The sequence below is a fragment of the Leuciscus leuciscus genome, assembly GCF_965113295.1.
Source record: "Leuciscus leuciscus genome assembly, chromosome: 4".
Classification (NCBI taxonomy): Eukaryota; Metazoa; Chordata; class Actinopteri; order Cypriniformes; family Leuciscidae; genus Leuciscus; species Leuciscus leuciscus.
In genome coordinates, this window is record NC_138728.1 from 43743899 (window position 1) to 43770222 (window position 26324).

Genomic DNA, 26324 nt, shown 5'->3' on the forward strand with positions numbered 1-26324 from the left:
CACAAAGTATTGCAGTAGTTGGCTGGCATAAGGCCCTTGTAAGTTCTGGACTCACTAAAATGCACAGAGCAGTGCTAAAACACAACAAGTGTTCGTACAGATGTCCTTGTAGTGCTCCCTTCAGAACTATCTTCCCTGTGTATAATGCAAACTGTCTGAATTTGGTTGCTTTCCAACGCTAAATTTCTTGCAACCCCCTTGGCTTTCTGGCAAAGCAGTCAGGAATTGTCTTCTTCAGTGTCACCAGCCTATTGCTTACACGGGCCACGTCTCCTGATCTACCTCTTGTCCACAATAGCAGCAACTTTTTCATGACCCCAAGGCAGCTCTGGTGCACGTAATCTATGAGGAATGATTTGATCATGGCTTAGCCCCCAGGGTATTTGTAACTTGCGTTTATAGAAAATCTGACAGTGAATTTGAGTAAAAAAACAACTATGTATATGTTTAGCTGTATTTGTCTCTTCAACCCCGTTACCATCTTCAACCCTGTATAGTCTCAACCCCGTCACACCTACATTTTTATTAATTCTTTTTTTAAGTTTATGAATAAGTAATTTAATGTTTGTTGAACTTAGTCAGAAATGTTCAGAGCAATCATAAGAATACTGATTTTAGTTCAAATTCTGAAGTTAAGCCACATCTTTGATAAAAAATGATAGGGTTGCTGTCACAAAAAGTGCCCATTTCAGGCTTTAGTATAGCATAAGTGTAAAATTATTGTACATTTTATGGTGCATGGTACAATTTCTGGTAAGCTACGCTTTTTTATTATTTCAATTCAATTATTGTGATTTGATTTAATATTGACTCATTTGGATAAATATTAGGTACTCAAGATAGGCGTTAATTTTTCTCAAGAATAAAACAACTCACCTAATGCAGAGAGCCTTATCAGCTGGTAGTATTATTTAAGGTTAAAAATAACTCAAATTAAATATAATGCGTTTTTTTATTATAAAAACAACTTTATTTAATGATATAAGTAAAAATATAATAAATATGTAATATAGAACACCTATTTAGCAAAAAAAATTCTTGCCAACTACGTGCAATAGCCTATATTATGTTCATTAAATGGCTTTCCTGAGGTAAATGTGACATAATTGTTCTCCAGCTATGTTACCTCTTCACGCTGATAAAAAACACTGATTGATCGATATTATGTATGAGGAATATACATTTTGGTAAGTTGTAGCCTACTACTGTATCTTTCAACAGTGTTCGTGTTTTTTTACTAGTAGAGATGATCGTTTCACGTGCGCTAGTTCACGTAACATTTACAAGCGCCAAAACGGTATTTATTGTTTGAATTTTGTAATAAAAGTGACAGAATCTGAGAGCTGAGATTCTTTGATATCATAAAGTTACCTGCTCTGTCTAGTCTGTCGGTCTCCGTGTCCTCTTTGCTTCGCCATTTTTCTGTGCGTGAGAAAATGGATGTGTGGCGTGTGAAAAGTGTCAATTGCGTGTCTCACGGTGAATGCGTGAGAGTTGGCAGCTCTCTCTTTGTACTTCTGTCCAACTTCCGACTTTTCGGCAATTTTTTGTCAGTAGATATATATAATTTGTTGCGTCTAAACATGGGCGTAGGTTTAGGGGGGGACGCTAGGTACTAGTCCCAATCAATATTTTGAGATGACAAATTTGTCCCCACCAATATTTAGCAAGCTCCTTTGAACTGCTATTTGGATCTTTGCGCTGCTATTTGGATCGATTCCAACGGCCAAAACAACGACAGTACAAGAAACGCCGTAATTTGATTGGCGGCGGTGTATCTGACAGGCTACACGCGCGGGCCGGGACTACTTTTGTGCTTGCACTGGCAGCGAGCGGGTGGTGGTGTGTGTGTGTGTGTGTGTGTGTGTGTGTGCGCGCGCGCGTCGACGACGACGCCGACGGTAAGTTACCAGGGCTGTCTCTCTGCCACATACAAAGGCCAGAGTAAAACATTTTAATATTCCGTTTTTTGCCACTTTTTGTACTTTGTAGATAGATCAGCTATGCCACCCAAGAAGAAGAAAGGGGACATACGAAGCTTTTTCATAAAGCAGATTGTAAGTAGGCAAAATAACTAGCCACACAAATAAACTAGCAGTAGTAGTGACTGACCAGGCTTTCAAATGCAGATTCTACTGTGGAAAATAGTATTGATTGGTGATAGTATGTGTTACCATGTTGTTACAGTTAAACCTAGCAGCAGCAATCTTTCAACTAAGGTTAAGAGTATTGATTAGGCTGTGCAGCACTGATAGACTCATAGAAGTCACGCTATCATGATAGAATGCTACGTTAGCAAGTCACTGAATGTTAATTAGCTGACCTTAACTTAGAATCTTGCAGTCAACATAAACAGTGGATCTGAGACATTTTTCGTTTCTACATTCTATTTATGTAATGTATTTGTGAGTGAGTGTAGCCTAAGAATTTAATATTTAAGAATATAATATATCAATATAATTTGATATAGAATAGTAGATACAATTTTAGTATTAATGGAATACTGTAATCATGGATAATAATAATAATAGATAATAATAATGGATTTGTTGTGTTGAATGCATACTATGATACGTGTGTATTTTATTCATTTGTTCATTATTTAATTACATATAGAAAACTCATTCCAGGGGGAGGGGGAGGGGGATGTCCCCACCAAAGCTGAGGCCAAACCTACGCCCTTGCGTCTAAATATGAATGAGGATACGGTTATTGATAAATCGAATTGTTATTGTTGTTCTTATTATCATTTAGGGGGGCTTAAGAACATTTTGGGGTAGCTTCAGCCCCCCTAAAATAGGCCTAACGACGTCCCTGGTTCTGCCAATTCCTGAACTGTGTCACTAACAAAGTCTTGTGTTTTTGGATTGGATGCAGCAGTGGTGAGGCAGAGGGGGAAGATACAGGCTGGTGACAAATTAATGGAACAAAGAACTGGCCAGAGGGACAAGTTTGAGCTTTTGAATAATGGTAGCCCATCAACATTTAAGGAGAGGTCAAGTGACTCTGTCACAGCAGGAAATCTGCTCAGACATTTTGAGAGCTGATCTGCCACATTGAACTGTACACTCTCCACACCATATTTGGTAATAAGTTCATAATGGTTCTCATTTCCAAAGAGTGTCCTTGCAGTATGGGGGAGTTCTGCATGCCCGTGTATTTTGAGGATGTTCAAGAGAGCATCCACAGCATTATGTTTAACTTGAAACATACTTGCCCATTTTGAAAGTTCTTCCCTGAGAGTGGTTTTATCTTGTTCGCTCTCAGAACTTGACAGGGCTGGATCTGTAAACATGCTAAGATTTTCCTCCTCAAAGAGCTGGTTGTGACTGGCACTGTCAGCAATGCTGGCCATCTCAATTGAACAGATCGTTTCCTTGTTGGCTGCTGCCTTTTGTGCCCTTGACACTCTAGCCCAGATTTTGTTGTACTGCCTCTTACGCTCTTTTGATGTCATCCAACTACTGTACTGGTGTCTCTACCAATAATTCAATAAATTACATTTTTCAGTACATTTCCAGATATATTCTGGGGGGTTTTTTCCCCTCAAACTATCAACCATATAACCTGATTGGTACTAAAATTACCTTTTTGGAGGACATATTGGCCAGAAGTACAAAGGCTGAGAAAACAGAAATAAACAATTAAATTAATAAATATATATATATACATAAACTATTTCAAACAAGATAAATTAAAAGATTTAGCCACACTGTTGGATGTTTTTAACATCAATACTTAATATTGTTTATATCAAACTTAATAAGTGTTATTTTTTGTGACGTATAGCATATGAAACTTAAAGTTGTAACACATGGTTTTGTTTTCAGGTAAACAATTTATAGTTTGATTTTTTTATGTTTAAAAGTATTATTTAAATATACATTTAAATTGAATTAATTTTAATGTATAATGTAGGCTATAAAGATTTAAAGATAATTCCAAAAAGATATGCATTATTTATACATAAATTCAGACTAAATCAATGGTCTGCACAGTCTACAGCTGTGACCTTAGGAATAAGTTCATGAAGTGATCCACATCTTTCTACCAAAACGGGAGGTGAATTATTATTCTGATTTGGCCCAAAAGCTACTTGCACTGGCGCACCTATTGTTTTTAAGGTCCACTTGAATAATTACTTTTCAGTGTGTTTGCACCATAGACTGTAAAACAGGATGCAACCCTAGATAGATACAACTCTAATTTTAATTAAACTCCAGTACAATAGGTGGCGGCATGCATTTAATGTTCTGTCTGCCAGTAAACCCATTTGATGAACAGGAAGTTGGGCCGTATCCGCCTGTGATTTGCACACAACACGGCTGGCAGACGCGCTGGAAGACTGCGGGTAAGATTTTTGTCCTAATTTGAACATTAAAATGTGTTTAATCATGACTACAATAACTTTGCTTTTCTATTATACTATAATCTTTTGACAGATTAACGTTATTCGTCACGAGCTAAGGATGCATGATCTTGCACACATCACTCGCGCTAGAAATGTAACGTTATCTCGTGCACTTCACGCAGCGTAAATTATATGTATGAAAGGTTAATATATTAATACATTTACTTACCACAAATGTAACTGTATGTCCACAGTTGTCGCGAAGAAAGTGGTGTAATGGACCACTTCGACCACAATGGACCACTATAAACGCAAAATTTCACTAAAATATGATAACGTTACATTTCTAGCGCGAGTGATGTGTGCAAGATCATGCACCCTTAGCTCGTGACGAATAACGTTAATCTGTAAATGTACATTTTACATTTACTTACCACAAATGTAACTGTATGTCCACAGTTGTATATAACGGATCCGTCGAGTTTTCGATCCATTCAATAAGGGAACCTAAAACCTATTTAATGAATATAAATTCATACGATGCTGTTCCTTTGTTATTTTTATTGGAAATCAGACATCAAATATCAAAACTGGATACTGTAAGCTTAGTTTGTCAATTTTACTTTAGGTTTATACTAAGAAATAATAGTTTTAAATGGTTAGACATTATGTTAGACAGTGTCCTAACCCACTGTATTTGTGTGCAAAATTAAGCACTGAAATTACTTGAAAGTTAGTGCTCCTTACAAAGCAGACTGACAATTTGTTAACACATTGCGGCCATTAAAGACAAGAACACAATGGACACACACACCCAAAGTCAAATTCATCAAAACTTTATTAGTAAAAAAAACAACACACTGGCATAAGTCAAAATAAAAAGTCACAAGTATCAAAATCCACATAAAAAAAAAAAAATTGGGGAAGAGATCGTCTGAAAAACAAAACATAAATTTAGTGGACCACTTATTGAGTAACTACAGCACTATTAGGATTGTGATGATAAATGGACTCTTACCCATGTCCACTTCAGGGACTTCGGGTCCGCACAGCGCTGTGGCCCCGACTGTTATGTCCTCATACCTGGGAGGCTGTTTTTCTGAAAAACAAACAATCAATTTAGTTGACCACTTATTGATTATCTGCAGCACTATTAGGATTGTGATGATAAAGGGGATTCATACCTGTAGTGGCCTCCAGGTCGTCGGGGCTCCACAGCACTGTGGCCTCCATCCCAGCTGCCGCTGCCAGCTCCTCGAACAGCTCTTCTGAAAATCAAACCATCAATTTAGTTATTAATAATTATTAATTAATTTGAGCTACTATTAGGATTGTGATGATAAATGGATTCATACCAGTTATCTCTAGAATCTCCTCCTCCTCCTCAGTCCGGACTGGTGTGACAATCACCTGAGGCAGCGAGACCCACACCAGAGCCGGTCGGTCTCCCGACTGAGGAGTGTCAGTGACAGCATCTGCGCTCTCGGCTGCCTGTTCAAAGAAATCAAGAACTCTGTTCTGGATGCCCTGCTCAGGAGTCCAGAATCTCACTGAGATCGGGAATGTTTTCACATTGCCTTTATTAGAGGCATCTGTTGCAATGGAAAATAATATGTCTTTTGACTCGAGGCTCTGGGAGAAGTCAGATGCGAGGGGTGCCAGGACGTTTGTGACCAGTGCTTCAGCTTTTGTGTGACCGCAGGTGACGAGTTTAGCTATAGCCGAATCAGAGTACAGTTTTGGTGTTAACTTCATCGCACAGTCAAGCGATCTGTATGATTGTTGGTGGGCCACACAGTGGAACACGGAGGTCAGCTCAGCAGCAGCTCTTTTGTTATACATGGAATCATCCTGCTTCTTAAAGAAGGACGAGACCAACGTGTTGGTCTGTACTATCGCGGTGTTGGTACAGTGTAGTTTGCTGCTAGCATGCAGCCTAACACAGGGCTGCCAACTCTCACGCATTGAGCGTGAGACTCACGCAATTGACACTTTTCACACGCTCTCACGCCACACATCCATTTTCTCACGCACAGAAAAATTGCGGAGCAAAGAGGTACTTTTAATCAAGTTCGTTATTTTACACTTAAAGCCCTGTTTACAGATCGTTTCTGATGAAATAGAACGGTTAAGATTAAAATGTCATGAAACAGAGAGATCCAGAGACGAGAAGCAGGTACAGTTCTTTTAATGAAAAACAAGGTAGACGCCGTACAGGCTGATAACAGAAAGTCACTTCTCAAATAATCAAACAAAAGGTATCGTTCGCTGCTTCTCTCAAAGTATGTAGAAACTGAAGAGAACACTGTCGATCTGGAACACTCCTGAGTAGCGAGGACTGGGTAGCAGGTGAGCAGTGGAACCCTCTGCTATTCTCCACGGAGAACACTGGGTACAGTACAGAAGAGGTAACTCACAGCAGTAGATAGCAGTTGCACAGTATTCAGTAGGACCAGACAGGACAGGACAAGACAAGGTAATTCTTCAGAGCAATAACAGCAGACGTGCATCACAGAGAAACAATAATCCGACAATACAGACACGAAAGGGAGAACTAGATATAGCGAAGACAAAAATGACAGATAGAGAACAGGTGTGTAGATGGGATGCGAATGAGAACCAGCTGATGGTAATGAGGTGAAGCGTTAATGAGTGTGTGTGTAAGTGTGTGAGAAAGGAGGTAGTAAGGCGTAAAACAGCCAGCAGAGGGAGACAAAGGGAAGAAAAAGAGAAGGAAAGAGCCAGGATCATGACATAAAATTTGGACACATGCTGCTGTCCCGAGAATTTTAGGTTTCTTTCGCTTCAGACAAAATACGTTTGGCGCTTGTAAATGTGACGTGACAGATCGCTGAGCGCCTCAGTTCAAGTGCACGTGAACCGATCATCTGTTACTTTTTTATTTAAAGATCCAGTACAACTTACCGAAAGTATACATAATATCGACCAATTAGTGTTTTTCAACCACGGAAAGAGGTCAATATATAACAGCAGGAGAACAATTATGTCACATAACGTTACATTTACCTCAGGAAAGCCATTTAATGACCATAGCATGTTAATTGAATAGAAAAAATAGCTAGAGAGGAGATTTTGCTGAGCACTATATTACATATTTATTATGTTTTTACTTATGCCAATAAATAATTGTTATTATAACAAAAACTGCATTATATTTATTTCATTAGTTATTTTTAACCTTTAATAATACCAACAGATTGGGCCCTCTATGTTTACAGCATTAGGTGAGATTATTTTTTTTAATAAAATTTAAAATAAACATGTATCCAAATTAGTCGATATTGAATCAAAATCGGAATCAAATCACAAGAATGGAATTGAAATCTTGAAATGTTTGTCAAGCAATAATAAAAACTGTATCCTATGTGTCATTGTACAATGTAAACATTGTAACATGTTGTCACTAAACTTCATAAAATTCTATTTAGTTACCAAATGTTTTGACAATAACCCCCCAAAACCCCCCCCAAAACCGCAATACCGCGCATGATTATTACCCACGCTCTCGCGCTTGATCTCCTCTCGCCTGCTGCTTTTGCTCGCTCTAACACTTTTATGGGTAGCTTAAATGGGTTCCATTCAGACCTTAACATCAAGTATTTTACTGTTATATGTCAACAAGATTCAACAAGACATTTTCACCTGGCTAGACCCAATGTTTAGGTCTGTTGTAGTATTTATGCAAATTAGCTCATACGTAATTAGATTATGCACCGTTTGTCCATGTTAACAATTTCAAAAAACTTGTAATACATTTTTTGTTTGTCTTGATGTAAGTAATCAACTCAGTAATTTTCATGGTGATATCTAAAGGTTAAAAATTGTACCCTATTCACGTGAGAAAAAGAATGAATAGGCTATATTTATAAATATATTTATTTATATAATGGCCAATACTTATGTCATGCAATAAAATGCAAATTAATTATTTAAAAATCATACAATGTGATTTTCTGGATTTTTGTTTTAGATTCCGTCTCTCACAGTTGAAGAGTACCTATGATAAAAATTACAGACCTCTACATGTAAGTAGGAAAACCTGCAAAATCGGCAGTGTATCAAATACTTGTCCTCCCCACTGTATATATTATAAAAAATATATTCAAAAATCCAGTGGGGGAAGGAAACCTCTGTATAGTCCTTCTTCAGGAAACTCTTCCCTGATCCTGGTCACAGCGCATGAAAGTATGACCACCCTAACGTGTTAGCCAAGGTACCTCCAGCACCACCTAATGACATTGTGATATGCAAGGTGTCTATAACCGCTGACAGAGAGGTGGTGCACATGTATGTTGTTGAAGTGGACGGTAAAAAAAAATTATACATTTATAAAAACATTGATCTTTCTTCCTGGAACTAACCTGTTTACAAGATTCTCTTCCAGTTCACCAAATAACTGGAGGTAAATGCCATATACAGCTTGTAACACAGGGGTTTCACTCCACCAATCTGGTCACACCTGTGTACTACCTACAACATTAGAATGTTTATTACTACTTTGTTAGGATGATTTATTTATTATTTGGTATGTGGGGCTTGTGTATTTTGTGTATTGTGACCAGGCAAAAGGGACCAGACCAGGCTCTGACCAGGGTTTGAGTTACACTTTGTTTAAAGGTGTGAAATTAATACACTTTGATCGAGGGGTGAAATATTTGTATTTTATTAAAGTTAAAACAAGAAATACACCAAAGTTGTGGCCTGACATAATTCATTGCTATAGCTACAGTGAACACACTGTAGCATTTATAAGATGGCAAAGATCAGGAAAAAAATCCTTATGATGGAAAATAGAAAACAGTTGTCATGAAATTACAACAAACAAAAATATTGCAATATAATATGTAATGGAAAACATTACAGAATCTCCTAATTGCAGTCAGAGATGTTCAAAGAACAAAATCTCAAACCAGTTTCTTTACAGCATTCATGAAAGAAATATTTCATGCCCATTACATCGATTCTTTATCAGAAACCTTGAAGATAAGGCACCCTCTCATACCAACAGAAATTAAGCTGGAATGTTATTCCTGCCACAGCATCTACTGTAAGTTACAGAGCAACAACAAAACGTGTACAGTATAAAAGATAATCAGCGCAAAATCAATACAGATGTAAGATATCAATAAAACTGTAGAGTAGAAATAATTTCAATACAAGTTAAATGGTCATCTAAAATGGACTACAAACAATATGTCATATGAGTAATGATGACTACATAAACAAGAATAAATGAATCAAAAGATATGTAAATGAATACCATAGTATGGATTAATGATTATGAAAGTTTATGTGAATACAGAAAAGAATAAAAAGAAAGTCGATAATAAATGGATTATGACACAAGCCAACAATCACCCCGCAGATAAGAAACAAACGTGCACAGATGGCGTTACAAAAGTTACAAAGTAATATCCCTTACTTTCCAGCAACAGAGTTAAATTCAAGAAGCGTTAATCAAACATAATTTCTGAAAAACAATGCTCTTTTTTTACTATACCTTATATTTTAGGTAAAGTTCTAGCTCTTTCACTGTGACAAGCATCAATTTGCCATAAACGCTATGGTTAGGCCTGGCAAAATGTTTTCTCAAATTGCGACACTGTTGGGGATTTTGTCTGGGGACAAATAACAGTAATCCATCGTTAACCCTTCATTCCGAAGCTTGATGCTGTTGGTCACCTCTTCTAGTTTCTTGCGGAAAGTCTTTATGGCTTCCTTCACTGGTTGCTCTGTGAAGTGCATATCTGGATACATGCCTAAGAACAGCTGGGGAAAAAAGTCAATTCTTCAGAGAGGAGAACAAAAAATTTCTAAAAAGAGAATTAACAAAAAAGAAACGTGCTCATATTGTGGAAAAAAACCTGAATGGATATTATTCTTGGAATGTGATACTGCAAAGCATTTTTTTTTAAACCATGTGCCTTTAAAAACTTGTAAAATTAAGTGATTGCCCAGCACACACAGAACTTTGGCACAACGTACCCTACCTTCTAACAACGTTTTAACAACATGGCCAAAAGGTTGCTATAACTACATTGTGTGGTGAAGGTTGTTACAGCATTATCATAATGTTGACATTAAACCAGCGTTCAGGGCCATTGCTTAAAGGAACACTCCACCGTTTTTTGAAATAGGGCTTATTCACCTTCTTTCCCACATTTAGATAGGTGGGCAAATGCATTTTTGTCTCAGTGCATGCATTGTTTTAGTTTGACAGGGTTGGCGCTAGCTTAGCTTAGCATAATGAATGGAATCCTTTGTTGCCAGCTAGCATGTCCTGAATAAAAGTGATAAAAAAAAATTAAAAAAAACCTACCTAATTACTTCTTGTGGCCTGCGTATTCACAACAAGTACAAATAGTGATGCAGATTAACACTAGGCGATTTCCTAGGCAGATATTGACTTATATATTAAGGACTATATTAGGGGGAAGCACAGGCGAAGCACTGCTACTTGGGCGTGATATCTCTGCGCCCAAGTAGCAGTGCTTCGCCTGTGCTTCCCCCTAATATAGTCCCAAGTCAAAATCTGCATAGGAAATCGCCTAGTGTTAATCTGCATCGCTATTTGTACTCGTTGTGAATACGCAGGCCACAAGAAGTAATTAGGTGGGTTTTTTTTTTTTTTTATATCACTTTTACTCAGGACATGCTAGCTGGCAACAAAGGATTCCATTCATTATGCTAAGCTAAGCTAGCGCCAACCCTGTCAAACTAAAACAATGCATGCACTGAGACAAAAATGCATTTGCCCACCTATCTAAATGTAGGAAAGAAGGTGAATAAGCCCTATTTCAAAAAATGGTGGAGTGTTCCTTTAAGGTTGTGCCTAGGGTGTCTGGACAACCACTGGACGACATATGGGTTCCACTTTATTTTGATAGTCCACTTTAGACATTCTACTAACTATAAGTAACTTTTCAACTACATGTCAACTAACTCTCATTAGAATATTAGTAGACTGTAGTAGACTGTCAGTAGACTGTTGGGTTATGGTTAGGTGTTAGAGTTTGGGTTAGTAGAATAAGTTGACTTTTAGTCGACAAGTTACTTGGGGGACCAACACAATAAAGTGTTAGCAGATATTACGCAGACAGTCTACTAATACTCTAATGAGAGTTAGTTGACATGTAGCTACAAAGTTGCTTATAGTTAGAAGAATGTCTAAAGTGGACTATCAAAATAAAGTGTTACCGACATTATGTACTCGACACTGCCCTGAAGTGCGAAAATCAGCCTTTTAAATTTCAACCGACGGTTGGGCTCATTGTGTTGACTCATTCTTCTTCATCTAGCAAGGATACGCGAGTGTTGCGTTTAATTTACCTCAGCTAAATAAGATACGTAATTATTCAATCACAACCTACAACTTCCTTGTTTAATGTGACATTTATTTGTTCTGTCTAACTGAAGAGACAGAATAACGTTAGCTGATAATTTTTTGCGATTTTAATAAGTTTGCGATTATGTGTAAATTACAGTACTAGTGTATGCTAACGTCAGCTATATTTCTTTTAGTATTCAGATATCCTTTAATCCACATCTTATCAGAACTGTATGCCAAAAGTTATAAACCAAAATTAAGCCAAAATGCCATAATGATGAGTTATTGACCTTTCAGCACTCCCCGAACAGAAAGCGACTTAAGCGTGTAACGTTACTTGTTGCACATTAATGTTTTTCCCTTTTTTGGAAAAGCACAGAAAAAAAGAAATTGTGTAACCGCTCGCACACCTGTTTATTTTTTCCTTTAATGTTTCTGCTATTTAGTCTCATTCGTTTCTTTGCTAGATTTTCTCATGTCTGCTCATGCTAGTTAACATTAGTCACTCCCTGTATAGTCCTGTCATGTGAAGCTCCGATTTGCTTTGTTCTCTGCCAAGTTTACCTGTGCCTGCAGTGCCACCCTCTCTGGTCCCGGATTGTCTACCTGGTTTCGGACTCATGCCTGCCTACTGGTTTCTGGGCTCGCATCTCTCCTCTGGATTTGTTGATGTTTCCTGGACTAACTCCGGTTACCGACCTTTATCGCCCGGCTTTCGACTACGCTCCCCTGTCTGCCATGTTCATTACATTTTCTGATCTGCCTTTGCTTTTTATGTTTTATTTAATATAGTTAATATAATTTTGTATATTCATATATTTCTTTTTTTCACAAATGTATGACTTTTGAAAGTGCAATTTGATTACCACATGCAGTTTTAATAAAGTTGATTTAGCTAACCTTCTATATCATTTTTACTCTTCAAAGTTACAGGTGTTGATTATGATTAATTTCCTGTTAGGCCCACAAATAATAATAATAATGATGAACAATATTTAAAAAGTATATGATTATCTGACTAATTAGAAATTACACACAAAACATAACATGCTAAACGGGGGATATCTAATTCTAGCATAAAGAAATAAATTATCAGAATGTCATCGTCTTACAATTCTACGTTGTTACAATGTTGCGAGCACGTGACAGCGACATTGCCATAGTAGAAATGCAACGTGGCACAGACGTTGCCACAATGTAAATGTGTTTGCTGGGTAAGATCATCAGAGATTTTTTAATTTCCATTACTTTAACTCTGTCCCACGGTCCCGGTCCCACTCCAAACACCGTCCTGCAGAGTTTAGCTCCAACCCCAATTAAACACATCTGAACCAGCTAATCAGACACGACTTGCGTTATAAAGTGAGTTTGACGCAGAGAACTTTTTTTTAATCTTTTTTAATCTGTTTTAATCTCATTATTGTCATGTTTTGATGCTGTGCTAAGCTTATATGCTAGGTAGCCTGAGACACCTGCTATATTTTATGAATCATTTTGAATGGTAAAGCTCATTGGAATGTTTCTTTTTGAAAGAAGGGCATTTGACACAAAGTGAAAGAAGGTGAAGTGAGAAGTTTGATCAAAGAAATCAGGGATTAAAACAGTGAGATTGTAAAGTCGTCAGTAATTATAATGAAGACAAATGATTATTTTTGGGATATATAACCAGGCCGAAGAGGTGTGAATGTGTGCACGGGAGACTGAAACACCACAAAACAATAGAGACAATAGACTGAATGGATGCTTACACTGTAAAAAAAATTTACATCCCCAAGTCAAAAATTTCAAGTGACCGATAACATCTAAATTTTTCAATTAGTCTGACGTATTATTTCTCATTGAGCCAATGTTAACAGACTATTGCAACAAGAATTTCACTTGAGCCAATTGAAAAATTTTGATGTTATCGGTCACTTGAAATGTTTGATTTGGGAGGGTTAGACATTTTTTACAGTGTAGAAAAGACAATAAACATCAGTTAGCATTTTAGAGTCTTCTCAAAATAAAATCACCTGACATGCGCTTAAAAAACATTCTTTATATTCTGAGTTTTAGAATTATCTTCATATGATTTCAAATATAACATGGTCAGACATGTGGCTTTAGCTACAGTGCATTTCTAGATTGAAACAATGTCAGTTTCAATTTTGTTCTCATAAAGATATTTCATAAATATTTTTAAGCTCTTTATTGCCAAGTGTCTGCTTTCGAACGAGACCACACTTATGCTTTTAGTGTAAAGGCTTTATCGACTGTATCCATTTCAATTTGGGTATGCCATTTTTTTCATTTTTTTTTTTTTTTTTTTTAAATGTGGGTGCCGGCTAACAGGTTAAATACTTTGGATCACTTATTCAACTTTTGAATTTTAAAATGTGTGGGCATAAAAGCGTGATTGTGGCACATCATACATAATGTACTAATACACGGGTTCCCAATCCCAATAAGAGTTATTATTGTTATGATTTATACTGGCCGATAACTGAACAGAGCTGCTTATATTCTGTATTTTAAACATGTAACCCCATTAAATGAATAACATATATTCTGTTATTCCCCAAACATGACGACTGGCTAGGGAATTTTTTTAAGTGGGATTTAACGAAGGGTAAGTTAGATTAATACACTACCTGGCTGAAAATTCTTATACGTTGGCATTGGCGCAGAACACATAGACTGTAGCAAGCAAACAATCTGCAGCAATTCGATTTTTTTTAAATGTACACAGGTCTACATATAATTTAAAACACAATATTTGGCCTTTTTTTTATTTTATTTTTATGGATACCTTGATGCCCTATACCTCCTCAGCTACTAACAGGATAATTCTTTTTTACATTGATTTTGACGAGGTTTCTGCCATGTGCTCTATAATTTCAGGTGGACAGTATAACAAAATCAGATGTCAAACCTCATCATCCTGGAACTGAGTGAGGCCCCAAACTATTCCGAGAGTCTCACTGGAACAACCACGGTTAGGCAGAGTCTCCATGATATATTGCATATCCACTTGGCCCTTCTGTTGGGGAGGTGGCTTGCGCATGTTGGAAGGACTGTTGGGGATCCAGCCATACCAGTCAAACTGGAATGCAAATGTTTACTTGCAGTTATTAGCATATAGATATTATCCAGAATTTTGTAATGCTCTTGCCGATGATATGAAAGTGTGTAATCTCACCTGTCCAAAGTTGACAGCAGAATGTTGTGCTGACGCTGTGAATATCACAGCAGTCAGGTACTCCGCTAACTCCACTCGAGTTTTCAGAGACTTTGGAAACTCTGTAAACAGTGGCAATATGCATTTACATTTAATGTACATTTAAAGGTGACTTGATACAAAGATGCATATAGAATATCCAAGAACACAAACAATCATGCATGCTTGCACAAACGTACACTGACATTCTGCTAAAGTTGAACCTGTACTCACTATCACTAGCAGAATCATTCATGCCAAAGCAGGAAACCTCCTTAACAAATCCTTGAATCTCCACATCATTTTGAACCGTCACATCGCTGGCATAGTAGATATTGACCACATCAGAAACAAAACTAAAGGAAGATCAATGAGATGAATCAACAAATTAAAGAAACTCTGGATGCCACATTTAAAAACATTTTCATTGGCATGTATGTGGGCTAATTTGTACATTTGCAGCAGTAGTACAGGATCTAAACTGTTGTTCCCATACCACTTACCAGTTTATTGCCTCCCAGATCCTCATGCCATCCTCTCTGTAATGGTACTTGGGTGCATCTTCCATTTTTCGATCTTTTATGGCATCAGGGAAACACAGGGACTTGTAGGTTAAAGTCTTCATGGCCCTTTTCATCACTTCCACAATCCCATCTCCACTTACGCTACTGATCTTTAGATACAGATAATTCAGTTATTCTTTTGCCTAAATGTTCAGAAATGAACTAGGCTGTAAGCATATATTGAGCCAACTGAAGTGATCATCTAGGAGATTATGTTTGAAGTTTAATTCTGATTTCTGTTCGCAGATATTCGTAGATTTGTTAATGTGTTAATGCATGCAAGCCTATATTAAGGAGTGTAGCAACTCATAATGTAATAAAGCATCATGTAATAACATCATAATGCAATAGGTATTACATTATTAATGGAATAGTACGTTTATAATGTAATAATTTTTGTCCAAATGTAATAAAATATTGTATGATAAATGTATTAAATTATGAACACACTGTAGCAACTTATAATGTGATCACAGTACATAATGTATAAGTGAAACAAATTTAAATAGATTTATGTAAAATAAACTATTATGAGCTATTCACAGGCAGGGTTTAGATTAAGCCAGGATTAGCCCTTAGTTCAATGTCAAGGGACATTTAAGTAGCTTTTATAAATGTGCCTTAGAAAAAAATATTTCTGATGTGCATCTTGAGACAAAACAATGATACTGACATATTTCAAGATGCTTTCAGTTCAAACATGCATTTTAGTCTGGGACTAGGCTTAAGCCTTGTCTGTGAAACACAACAGTTTCATTAAACATTTTGTGATTCTGCATGCTCCATTATTTTGAGTCACTTTAACCCTGAAATACATTGTAAGATTTGTGAACTAATCAAAAAAAATTCTGCTTTCTGTTATTGTAATTATTAAGTATGTTTTTAATATTTTTTTATATATAGTCATTTAAATGTTTGTCATAAAAACGTATTTTTATTCTACAAAAATGTATTAATAATTTTAGCTATTGTCACATACTGCTGGTCAGTAAAAACAACGAAGGAGATTCACTTAAGGAAGTTTTCATTTACATCCAAAAATACACCAAGATGATGTCAGAAAAATCTTACAAGAACAGTTGCGATTTATTTGGAGTTAATCAGAGTCACATCAGGTCAATACAAATGTATACTTGTCACGATTACCAGTGAGAGTACCCATCATTACCATCAGAGGGCACTCCACCCCGGACTATTGTCATTCCCTAATAATGAAACTACATTTCCCATAACTCTCTGCCTGGACTCATCATCCTTGATTGCATCCACCTGTGTCTCATTACCTTGTTTAACTGACCCTATAATAGCCTGGTTTTCACATTCATTCCCTGCAAAGTCTTGTAGCCTATGTGTAACACTGCATTTCTAAGCGTTTCCACTGTTTTCCATGTTCCTGGTTTTTGTAATCTGCCTGTGTCCTGGTATTCCCGTTCCTGTCTTGCCCTCTGGATTTGTTTGTCATTGTTTGGACTGATTACTCTGTGCTTTTGACCACTGCCTGTTATACAGTTTATAATCTTGGATTTTTCCATTAAAAACTGCATTTGGATGCTCATCCTTCGTGTCTTGGAGCAGTTTGTTACAGTACTATTACAGATTGATGATTAGTTACAGAAGAGTAATTCATAAAAAGATAACTGTTTTAACAGGGGTGTGTAGACTTTTTATTCTAACTGTTATGCTAATACTGTAAGTTTTTTAACAACTTTTGTACACAGGGTTGGTATTTAACACTGTTTTACTTTTAACAGTATATAACTTTGTGTATATAAGAAGTAATAGTAGTAATAATAATAATAGTCTCCGTAATCTGGTGGATTTTGTAGGCAGGTTAAAGCCCTATTCAGTTTTCTAGTTTTCTAAACGACGCTTAAGTTGCAATTCGTATCACTCGACGTCTGTGATTTCATTTACCTATTCGGACAGGATTAACATCTCACGTATGACGTTATGTCTTTTAATTTATTATTTGTTCATATAGCCTAATGTTTCCCTGAAAATAATTGCACACTTTAGAACGTGTGTCAACTAATCAGATTTAAGCATTCAACTACCCCGTAGTATAGATTGAAATAATTTAATGTATTATAAAAACCCTATTAAAGTAAACTTTAGTTTACAGCCGTGTCTGTTTATAATTAACTTGGATAAATGAGCAGAGAAATCTAGACATGTATCTTACTCTTACCTGACACTGATATTAAAATGGGCAATGTTTTTTCACAGTTTCTGCGATTTGGCTCTATTCATTTTATAATGTTATTTCTTCATCGGATACCATCCATATTGAAATGAAATTAAAGCATGCCTGCCGAAGATTGGTGCACAAACGGTAGCTCAGGTAGGTCAAAAAAACACAAGAAGCATTAGGATAACACAAAAATCACAGACATTTGCATTCGAACGGGATTAGATTTCTCAGAGGACCGTCGAGTTTACTGAAATTTTTACAGAGGTTATTTGAGAAAAACACGGAGTCGGACATAAGGAAGTTTGTAAAACATGAATTTCTCTAACGCCCAGCTAGAAAACTAGTCCCATCCAAATAGGGCTTAAGACTGGATTTAGATTTTTTTATGTACTGTAAAGGAATACCAATATTTTGTTTAAAAAAAATTTTTTTTTTATAATAACAATTCCATGAATATTTAAATCTGTTGCATTTCACAGGTAATTTAAGACTGAATTTAGATTTTTAAAAATGTACTGTAAGGGAATACTAATATTTTTTATATTTTAAAGGCTATTACAACTATGACAATAATACAGTGTTTTTGGTGAGTTTATAATGTAATAAATTAAGACGATTAAATTAAATTCAATACGGATGGTATAAATTAAGAGCTCAAGATTGTATTACGTTTTGAGGAAATTATCACATTATGAACATTTTATTACAATAATAATGTAATACTTATTACATTATGAGTTGCTACAAGGACAGAACTTACGGCTTGCCAGACAAAGACAATATAATCAAATATGAATAGAATTGGTATGAATCCAAAACAAGATGCTGCTTATCTGTGTATATATTAAATTAGGTGTAAAGCTATACCTGGCTGAAGACCCCGTGTTCACTGATGAGATGTTTACGGGCCTCTTCGTTGATTGCAATTGTGAAACGAACATGAGGTATCAGTAACTGTAAGAAGCAAATGATCCACTTTAATGTGTACATTAAATCTTAGAATGTATTTGAAAAGCATAACCTCAAACAGGAAAAGTGATTTCCATGCCACGCCCTGGTTAAAAAAAACTTCAGCACTTTTCAGTTTCGCACTGAATCTAAATATCATGACTGCGAATGGAAAGACAGGTACCTTGTATACAGGATGGACCGCAGCAAGCTGTCTGTACATGGCTATTTCAAAAACCTCTGATACCAGATGTGTCTTGAGAAGGTGCGTGACCAACTGGTGTACGCTAAAGTCGGAAGATTTTACCCACATCTTGGCAAGCATCCAGTCATGCTCATCATCGTTTGGGAGAAAGATTGGGCTAATTTCTCCTGGGTGTTGACTGAGCTGTTTCAGTCATGCAGACATTTTGATCAAACACAAACAAAATATCAATGAGTAAATTCACAGCAAAAGCACTTTCATTTTTTACTTAATTGATGGTTTTAATTGACAACAACTCTTTATGGGACACATACCTGAATGGCAATTGGCACAATTTGGTTCAATCTGTTGTTGTATAGTAGGCAGATGGGTGCAGTCAAATAATACTGGCTGTCTGATGTCTTATTGGCTGGCACGCCATCCAATAGTTCATAATCCACAATGTAGATGTTTCCTGCCTGTAAAGACAGAGATATTTTTTTAGTATGTTTGGAACATATGTTTTGTGGAACTTTTGTTTTGTCTTGGATTTGATCATCGAACAACTCTTCAAGTAATATATGTATTAATGTTTCTGACCTTTAATTCCTCTTGAAGTGTGAGACCTCTCTGCAGAAAGCTCTTCACCATCTCATGTGTGACTGGAAATTTGTCTGGAAGTTCCTCACACTTCCTGATCATGACAGGATTGCAGCCATTCAAAAACTGATAGCCAAACAGGTAATCCGTATTCCAGTCTTGTATCACGTTCTCTGTCCAGTTTTCAAAAGAGGAAAACTGAGTCAACTGTCAAATGCTTTACAGGTGTGAAAAAAGTACCCTCACATTGTTGGTTTCCCACAACAATTGTGTTTGGATAAATAGTTTTTGTTTAGATGAAGAAAAACACACAAATTACAATACATTGTTGACAAAGGAAGAAATAATCCAAACCTAGGATTGTGCTCTTGGGGAAGAAATTTTCAAATATATTTTCAAAATCTGCTATATCTTTCCAGGACTCCAAGTAACCTTTAATCTTGTCCCAGCATAAATCTGCGAGCCTGAAACAGATCACATACAGAATATAGACATGGACACTATTTGCAGAGTATTGCGTTTGTTCTGAATTTCATTCTAGAAAAGTGAGGAAAAATTCAGTATCAAATCAACAAGGACTGTGGCCATGACACGTTCCCCCAAACTTACTCTCTCACCACATTCCAGGTAAAGTTTGATCGTTTTTCTTTATCAAACTGAACGTCTAAAGGAAGTTCCTGTGTGTCATCAATGCTCTGAGGGATGTCCGGGCAACACTTGCTATTCCATCTTCAACAAGAAAAGTCATAACATTTACTTGTACAGTTACAACAAGAATTACATTTAAAGGTGAAGTGTTTTTTGGCCCAATTAATTTAATGTGTAGAGACAATTATCTTTTTTTTTCTTTCCCATTTCTTTAATACACAAATTGCAATCAGTCAATCAGGCTTAGGTAAGGCCTTAGGTAAATTAGGAACTATGAACTTTTTCTCCGTTCGATTGAATTATTTACACAAAATGCATTTGTGTCTCAAAGAGAAAATAAATAAAAACCTATCTTAAAAAAAAAAAAAAAAAAAACTAGTAGGCCTAAATAATAAAATAAATAACTAAAGAACTCACTGACTAAGATCAACTTGAAAATGCTATCTCATGAAACAAAGATGGATCTGTAATTTCTATACAATTTGAAGGAAATCCATCTGCGAGCGGAGAGATTTGTGCTCACGCATTACATTTGATGCGCTCTAGCATTACAAAAATGCGCTCTTGACATTTGTCATTGAAATAAGGCCATAGAAACTGCCGCAAACCAATTATTAAAATGAGAAGAAAGTTGTGTCTGAAAGCTTCAATAGATTTTTTTATTGGTTAAAACTAAAATATAAATGACAGATTTTGGCTTTAAAAAAATATGTATTGCTAGTTTTACATCAAATCAGCTAGGAATACAAACACTGAACTCTGTATAAACCTGGAATAATTCATACGTTTAACTGTCCCCATAGGCCTGTGTTGAAAATGTGTTGAAAATGTGTAGACAATAGAGACCTGTGCGTGACATGCAAAATATAAATATATCAACGAGCTATTATTAGTTTAGTTTATTAGTTCCTGCATTTTAATAGTTTTTTTTTGTTTAATTGTGGCAAAAAAAAGCCTACTTGTTTCTTCAAATCATAAAACGAATCAATATAAATTAATATTAATTAATTAATTAATGTTTTAACTTATAGGCTACAAACAAATGATTTAGTGATCAACAAATTCTAAGTTCATGGACACTATAGTTTACTGTATGTTATGTGCAGGATGGGAATAGAACAGATAATGAATATGCATGACCTGTTGAAGCATCAGTAAGTTATTAAATGAAGTTTAACATTGTAACAACGTATTCTTTTAAAATAATTTGGTCACGTAATTGACAGTACTTGTGGGATCATTAATTCACATGTTCTGGACATGCCCCAAATTAGAGTGTTACTGGCAATCTGTATTTCACACTTTTTCAGCGGTTCTTCGGCACAGTTTAGAGCCAGAACCTCTGGTGGCAGTATTTGGAGTTGTTCCAGAGGAGTCATGGCTGTCAGAATTTATGTGTAAAGTCCTTGCTTTCTCTTCCTTGTTCGCACATAGAGTGGTAACATTAAAGTGGAAAGATCCCTTCCGCACCCATACTCAATGGATTAGAGATATGATGTCTTGTCTCTGCCTCGAAAAAAATTGTTATTTGTTGGTCGGAATTTAATTTTTTAAGATGTGCCCTTTTATTAATCATGTTGATAAGTCTGATTAAATAATGCCCTATTATTTCCAGTGTTTTGTTTATTCAGTTTTTGTAAAAAAAAATTTTTAAAAAAAGATTATTAATTTATTTTTCTATTTTGAGTGTGTGTACATGTATCTGTTTTTATGTTGGGTTGGATGTCGATGTATGTAGGCATGTATGCTCGGTTCTACTTACAAATCCTATCTGAATTAATGTACAGTCTGATGGTGAGGGTTTGGGGATTGTAAAATCTATTTAAAAAAAAAATATTTTAAAGAAAACTTGGCACTGTTCCCATTCAGAGTAATTCAACTTTTCTATTGTTTTATTTATTGTGTAATAATCTAAAATACTAGCTTGCCTTGTACTATACAATATAAGCACACTGTATCAGAAGTCAAACAGCTGAAACATTAACCATTTATGTAGATCATTAAAATGAGATTAAATGTTATAATTCTGTATCATTATTCTTGTTTTATTATTTTATCTTAATTTAAAAGTAGGTTATATGTAGCCTACATTTCCAGCGCTACTGAGCAATGTTCCAAACCGTACCTTTGCACCACCTTCTGGTGATTTCACAAATGAGTGTCACATGTGACTGGGTTGTATTTTATGTTGTGGTCTTGCGGCAGCGGGAAACGTGGCGGTAATCTGCTCTTTGGTTGACCACATACTGTACAGTGCTTGACCAACATACGTTTTTACATCCTACATTTCCATAATGTGTTTTACACACACACAAAAAATTAACACACTTAACTGTATCTAAGGTGGAATGAAGAAAAAACTACAACAAATCAATATTATTAAAGACTGTAACTGTTTCATCAAACCTGAATATTTCCTTTCTAGATTTCAGTTCCTTTTGTCTTTGCTCTCTAAGTGATCCGGTGTCATCCTGAGGCAGTCGAGCTAAATGAACCCAAAAAAAAAAAAAAAAAAAAAGCATAACACAGACACATTTATAATAATAATAATGTTAATAATAATAATAATACTTCATTAACAACTGAATAATGAACAAATTGAGTCTGTCACGTACCGCTGCCTTCTCTGATAATCACTTCGGTTTCGGATAACCAGCGATAACAGGGGAACTCAAAGCTGTTTCCAAAGGGTGATTTCACTCTGATATGCCTACAAAACCAATGATTATTGTCCTTTTCAAGATTCACCTGGACAATGTCTCCAAAGTCCTTCATCACAGGGATGTCGACGGAGATCACCTGTAACAACATCTTTTGTTAGACACGTTATATAGGAAAACCAACAAACCTCACATTTTCTGGTTGAGTGAATGCTGGCGTGTCTGTCAGCCGCTACTCTCCGGTGCATAATGTATTTTGTTTTCAGCTGCTACTTTGCCTAGATACCATTTGGATTTTATTGGACTGTCTTTCCCTTTGGAATCTGGATACAGAACTTGAAGAGTGCAGTTTGAAGAGATGTATGCTGCTACCTATCTTTCTCAAATCACAGAAGTTATAACTAGCACAGCAGACACCACACAGTTGAGTCTTTAATACAACTTGTACTGACATTCTAGACCAGATAGCCCCTAACTTAATTTTCAAAAGTTATAAAAATAAGGCAAACATCCAGCCCTGGCTTAATGAACACACCCGCTCCATTAGGTAGATATGTAGGAAAGCAGAGCGCAAGTGCAAGGAAGACAAACTTAAGGTTTCAAATGAAATGTTTTGTGAGTCATTAAAACAGTATCAAGTCACTGTCAATACCGCAAAATCTAATTATCTCTGAATCAACTGCTAAAAATGCTCAAAACAATAGAATGAACTCTTCCATGGTAGGCCATCCCCACTGCAACCCCAGAGACATGTGAAAAGTTCCTTGAATTTTTGGTTGATAGATATTCAATCTCTTTTAGGCATTTTAACCTACAGTATTTCAAAGTTACCATTTCCATAAAAAATTCTAGAAAATGTGGTTTATCTGCAGCTTGCACGGTCTAGCACCACAGTACATTGTCGATCTCCTCCAATCATATTCTGTAGTGAGATTGCTTCATTCATTAACTCAGTTGCTTCCCTCTGTTCCTCGTTCCCGCTTGAAAACCAAGGGCATTCAGGTGTTTGTAACTGCGGCCCCCAAGTGGTGGAATGCACTTCCATTTTCTGTCAGGTTCGCTACCACATTGTCCACATTCAAAATTGAAGAGACATCTTTTCTTCTTAGCTTATGGTGTTGCTTGATATGTATAATAGTTTTAGTTGCAAGTGTTGTTTATAAAGAATTGTTTATGTTAAGTTCTTATTTTTTTTCTCCTGCTATCCTCATCTGGTAATTTTAGCTAATTTAATTTGTTTTTTTTTTGTTTTTTTTACTGTATTTTTCTAATTGTACAGCACTTTGGTTCAGCGTTTGTTGTTTTTAAATGTGCTTTATAAATAAACTTGAACACAAGATTTGGTGAAAAGGGATTAATCCTACTTTTGCTACACTGTTGAACTATCAGCAACTTTCTTCCATTTCAATGTAATTTTGTGCCAGTATTTATAAATGAGTATCTACGGCAACAGGTATTGTCCCCACACTTGGGGGGTTCAACAGGATTTAGAACCCCCAAGGCGGTCATTTTGACCGTTTTTAAATTTTACAATGTAATAACTTTGTTCAAATTAAATAAATGTGGCTGTAGGACTCTGACTTTTCCTAAATATGTGTATATTTTATTCTGACACTGTTATTTTATTAAAATCACAAAACACACAACAGTTCTGACTATTTCTACCTAGAATGACCATAACGGTCATTTTGACCGCACGCATTATAGATATCATAAGTCTGTTACATTGCAAGTTTCGCGGAGGGACTTCATCACACGACTGGCGAGCGAACTTCGCTCCGACCACATGGAATCAAAAGCCATACAACTGGAGGAACTGCAAACAAAATAAAACCAAGGAGACATGTGCAAATGTCACAAAGTGTGTGGGAGCTGCACACGAAAGGCGGTGTTTACCTGTGTGGAATGTGCGTAAGCGTCAATGATGCGGGGTGTTTGCGCCGTTCAAATGGGCAGTTAACCTGATATTGTTCGTTAATATTTTTTGTTCACTGAAACTAATCGTTCTAAAGCAGTTTGTTTTCTTGTTTAGCTAATGTTCATGTTTTTTCTTAGCCTGTTTGTGTGTGTACATTTTCACATTCATTTGAATTAAAATTTTGTGTCCTGTTTATCATTAGGCCTACTATCATTGTAGATCCATTTATTTTTAGATTTTGTTGATTATTGAACTTATTTACAAACAGGGCTGTACTAAACGGTATGAAGCTTTGACGTTTCCTAACTTTTGTGCATGTCTATTCACGTGGTGAGTGCGGTGAAAAAAAATATTCCTCAAATAGAGGCAGCACCTGCTTGTTTTAAGGGCTATGACGACAGGAATTAAACGCTTCATTGGAAAAGAGAAGGTTAACATGTACAATAGATATGACATGACGAAAATGACGTTCAGTACGGCCATATGAACGTCAAAGTATGAACGGTCAGAATGACCGCTATGGTCATTCTAGTAGTTATGGAATTCCGGTAGTTCTAGTGTTAAACCATTCCCAAAGAGGCAGAGTATTTGAATGAGAGCTACAGAAAAGAAAATAATGCTTTGGAATAGTTGCTTTTTACTACTTACTGGTCTCTTATATGTGTGCACAAACAAGACAAAACCATATATATATATATATTATATTAAAATAATCAAGTCTTTAAAGTTCTTACCTTTCCAAATCCTCCAAAAAAGGGTTTTTTCACCAGGATTTTGTCACTTCTCTGATTCTTCGAGTCCACCAGTGTCAGGTAAAAATTCTTTATTGCCTCACCACCAGTAGATACCAACACCTTGTAGGTCAGCACTGTGCCTGCATAAAAAGACAAATTATATGTACAATCTCTGGATCATCAGTTTAATTCTTAAACAACTTTATAAGAAGTTCACTTTCGACTCTCATATTTGCTCCACCTCCTATATGTGTCCTTTACTTTTTAACATTAAAATGATCTGACTGCTGTAACTTCATGTTTTTTAAAAGGTACATGTTATGGTTAAACAAAAGCCAAAAGAAGTGAGATCTGGTGATTAAGGCTGCTTAGTGATGATTATTTAGTGGTCAGATTCACTAGTTTTAATCTTTTATTGTTTGTGTCATATATTAATCTCACATTACGTTGTGACAAAGAGAATGAGTTTAAAAAACACTGCACAGGAAGTTTTGAACATCTGTCCTGACATCAATAATCAGCATATGAATCTCAACAATGGTGACAATCAACAAAAAGCTTCATGACACAATGCATGATGGGAGCCACCAATAGTACACAACGCATCCATTGCTCCCAGGATGAATTGCAGCATGAATAAATTAGGCAACTAAATTAAAGGGCTCGACATTAAGCCTTGTCATATCGGCCATTCACTTGTCCGAGTAAAACAGCAACTTGTCCAAGATGGGGAAAGAAGACACTATAGCGCTGTTACCAATCAAATTAAATAATTTACACTGCAAAATTCTAACAGCAATAAATAATATTATGAGATTAATGTTTTAAATATTTATTTATTTTATTTTTTTTTTGGAAAAAATGCATACTTTTAAACATGAAACTAAAGTCACTTAATGAGTGAGTCATTTAGTCATTCATTCGTTCCAGGTTACTTGACTGTAACCCTGTTCCCTGAAAAAGTGGAACGAGATGCTGCGCTG

The 26324-nt window shown here is 36.0% G+C and overlaps 1 protein-coding gene across 1 annotated transcript; it reads right to left on the bottom strand.

Annotated features, from left to right (window-relative positions):
- Nucleotides 1–9961: 9961 nt before the first annotated feature.
- On the bottom strand, nt 9962–25571 carry LOC309496418 (polyunsaturated fatty acid 5-lipoxygenase-like; the record flags this gene model as incomplete). Its single annotated transcript, XM_082166410.1, has 15 exons — nt 9962–10141; nt 14611–14781; nt 14878–14978; nt 15130–15251; nt 15399–15568; nt 18517–18603; nt 18782–18985; nt 19117–19260; nt 19382–19554; nt 19736–19845; nt 19991–20110; nt 22155–22168; nt 22778–22828; nt 25342–25481; nt 25559–25571. 15 exons carry the CDS (start codon nt 25569–25571, stop codon nt 9962–9964), a joined length of 1800 nt encoding a protein of 599 aa, XP_082022536.1.
- Nucleotides 25572–26324: the final 753 nt, after the last annotated feature.